Raw genomic sequence first — 3,086 nt, forward strand, 5'->3', positions numbered from 1 at the left:
ACATGGGTCCTGGGGAATTGAACCGGGGTCCTTTGGCTTTGTAGGCAAGTACCTTAACTGCGAAGCCATCTCTCCAGCTCACAAATAATTTTTTTTTATTTAAAATGTTTTGTTTATTTTTATTTTTATTTATTTGAGAGCAACAGACAGAAAGAGGCAGAGAGAGAGAGAGAGAGAGAGAGAGGGAAGGAGGGAGAAAGAGAGAGAGAATGGGCGTGCCAGGGCCTCCAGCCACTGCAAATGAACTCCAGACGCGTGCGCCCCCTTGTGCATTTGGCTAATGTGGGTCCTGGGGAAATCAAGTCTGGAACCGGGGTCCTTAGGCTTTACAGACAAGCACTTAACCGCTAAGCCATCTCTCCAGCCCATAAATAAATTTTAAAAAAATATATCAAAAATCTTGTTTATTGTTAAATAGTTGATCTCATTAAATCCCGTTAGGCTAACATTGTCAACAGAGTTAGACTTGCTGGATCGGTTTCGCTTCCGACCCACCCTTGCCTTGCAGAGGTGAGGCAGATGGAGAGAGCCCAGGGAAGCCACGGGTCTTGCTTTTCCCCATGGGAACAAAAAAAAAAAAAAAAAAAAAACGACACGAAACTGACACTGCGCCTCTCGGTAGCCTTAGCAGCGCGTGCGCCAACTCTTCCTTCCTCTCCTTCAGGTCGCATCCTGGTCCAGGGGGAGGAGGGCCCTGGGCCTGCGTCGCCATGACGACCGCCATCCTGGAGCGCCTGAGCACGCTGTCGGTGAGCGGGCAGCAGCTGCGCCGCCTGCCCAAGATTCTGGAGGACGGGCTCCCCAAGATGCCGTGCACCGTCCCGGAGACCGACGTGCCCCAGCTCTTCCGCGAGCCTTACATCCACGCGGGCTACCGCCCCACGGGCCACGAGTGGCGCTACTACTTCTTCAGCCTCTTCCAGAAGCACAACGAGGTGGTCAACGTGTGGACCCACCTGCTGGCCGCCCTGGCCGTCCTCCTGCGCTTCTGGGCGTTCGCCGAGGCCGAGGCTTTGCCGTGGGCCGCCCCGCACACGCTGCCCCTGCTCCTCTTCATCCTGTCCTCCATCACGTACCTCACGTGCAGCCTGCTGGCCCACCTGTTGCAGTCCAAGTCCGAGCTGTCCCACTACACCTTCTACTTCGTGGACTACGTGGGCGTCAGCGTGTACCAGTACGGCAGCGCGCTGGCTCACTTCTTCTACAGCTCCGACCAGGCCTGGTACGAGCGGTTCTGGCTCTTTTTCTTACCCGCAGCGGCTTTCTGCGGCTGGCTGTCCTGTGCCGGCTGCTGCTATGCCAAGTATCGGTACCGAAGGCCTTACCCGGTCATGCGGAAGATCTGCCAGGTGGTCCCCGCGGGGCTGGCCTTCATCCTGGACATCAGCCCCGTGGCTCACCGGGTGGCCCTCTGTCACCTGGCTGGCTGCCAGGAGCAGGCGGCCTGGTACCACACCCTGCAGATTCTGTTCTTCCTGGTCAGCTCGTATTTCTTCTCCTGCCCAGTGCCCGAGAAGTACTTCCCCGGCTCCTGCGACATCGTGGGCCACGGGCACCAGATCTTCCACGCCTTCCTTTCCATTTGCACGCTTTCGCAGCTGGAGGCCATCCTCCTGGACTACCAGGGGCGGCACGAGATCTTCCTGCAGCGTCACGGCCCCCTGTCGGTCTACGCGGCCTGCCTCTCTTTCTTCCTCCTGGCTGCTTGCAGTGCAGCCACCGCCTCCCTCCTGAGGCACAAGGTCAAGACCAGACTGATCAAGAAAGATTCCTGAGGCTTCTAGATGGGGAACGATTGCGGAGTTGACCTGCTGTGACTTGGGTGGTGGTGGTGGTGGGGGGAAACTTGATACAATAGAAGTTGACTTTTTTTTTTTTTTTTTTACTTTTTAAGGCTTGAATTTTTAAATGAATATGGATTTCGGTCTGAGGAGATAGCTCAGTTGGTAAAGTATTTGCCTAGCATGCATAAAGTCCTGGGTTCAATCCCCATCGTTGCATAATCCAGCTGTTGGTAGTGTGCACCTGTGGTCCCATAATTCAGAAGGTGGAAGTGGAGGATTAGAAGGTCAAGGTTATCTACAGCTGGCTAGTGAAGTCCTGGCCATGGGATTCAGGAGACCCTCTCTGAAAAAAAAAAATTAATATTTCTAAGGATATGGCTATAGCATTTGGAAGCCAAGGGCTTCGGGAGTTTTGTTCTTAGAGAGAGAACGTTCTGTTTCCTTCTGGGATATAGCCTTAACACAGGAAAGGATTTTGGCTCAGATTTGAGAAATGCTGAACTACAGAGAACCATCTTTATCCTTGAAAATTTAGCAGAACTTTGGGGCTTCCCAAGAGCAAGTCCTAGAATGGAATGGCTAGTAAAACTGGACTGAAATGTGAGCAGGTGGTTACCCCCCCCCCCCATCATATCAGAAAAGCTACCACCTACTCTGCCAGTCATTGGTAACTGAATAAATAAATTGACCCAGGGAGCATTGAGATTTCAGATTGTCTAGGGTGGAAAGTCAACATCTTCTGTTTGATTCAGTGAAACCCTTAGGCAGAATGAATGATTCAGTTGTTCTGATTTCTGGTCCCTCCTCTCTCGCCCACTGTAACACTGGTCGTTTTCTCAGGATAACTGTCTGTCTGGCTGTTCTGAGTGCTGTTCCCATTCCTGCTCTGCATGGTAATATACATGCTTCCAGGAAATGCTTGAAGCATATGGGCGTACAGGAATTTTCTTCTCATATAATACTAATGTTAATGGTACGAGGACGTACAACAGTGCCAAGAAGCTATCCAGAAACCCAGACAACAAGCATGGATGCCCTTGTTTGTTTGGAATCATGGGACCCTTCTATTTTCTCCCCATAGACTACAGTATTACCTGCAAGCTAGTTAAAGATTGCCTAGTTCTGAGGGTTGATATAGGGATTTTCCTGTAGGCTTGAACAGCATGTTTTAAAAGTTTAATAGGATAGATGGGTTCAAAAGTGGGTTTTTTTTTTGGGGGGGGGAGGTCCTGATTATTTTAAAAGGAACCTAAGATCCAAGGTCTAAATTTGTATGTAACTGCTGTTTCATAAGGGGCCAAG

General features: G+C 51.0%; 1 protein-coding gene across 1 annotated transcript; it reads left to right on the forward strand.

Annotated features, from left to right (window-relative positions):
- The first annotated feature begins 649 nt into the window (after positions 1 to 649).
- On the forward strand, positions 650 to 2,681 carry Paqr8 (progestin and adipoQ receptor family member 8). Its single transcript, XM_004649448.2, has one exon. The coding sequence runs from the start codon at positions 711 to 713 to the stop codon at positions 1,773 to 1,775; it is 1,065 nt and encodes a 354-aa protein (XP_004649505.1). The 5' UTR covers positions 650 to 710; the 3' UTR covers positions 1,776 to 2,681.
- Positions 2,682 to 3,086: the final 405 nt, after the last annotated feature.

This window comes from Jaculus jaculus, chromosome 8 (genome assembly GCF_020740685.1).
Source record: "Jaculus jaculus isolate mJacJac1 chromosome 8, mJacJac1.mat.Y.cur, whole genome shotgun sequence".
Lineage (NCBI taxonomy): Eukaryota > Metazoa > Chordata > Mammalia > Rodentia > Dipodidae > Jaculus > Jaculus jaculus.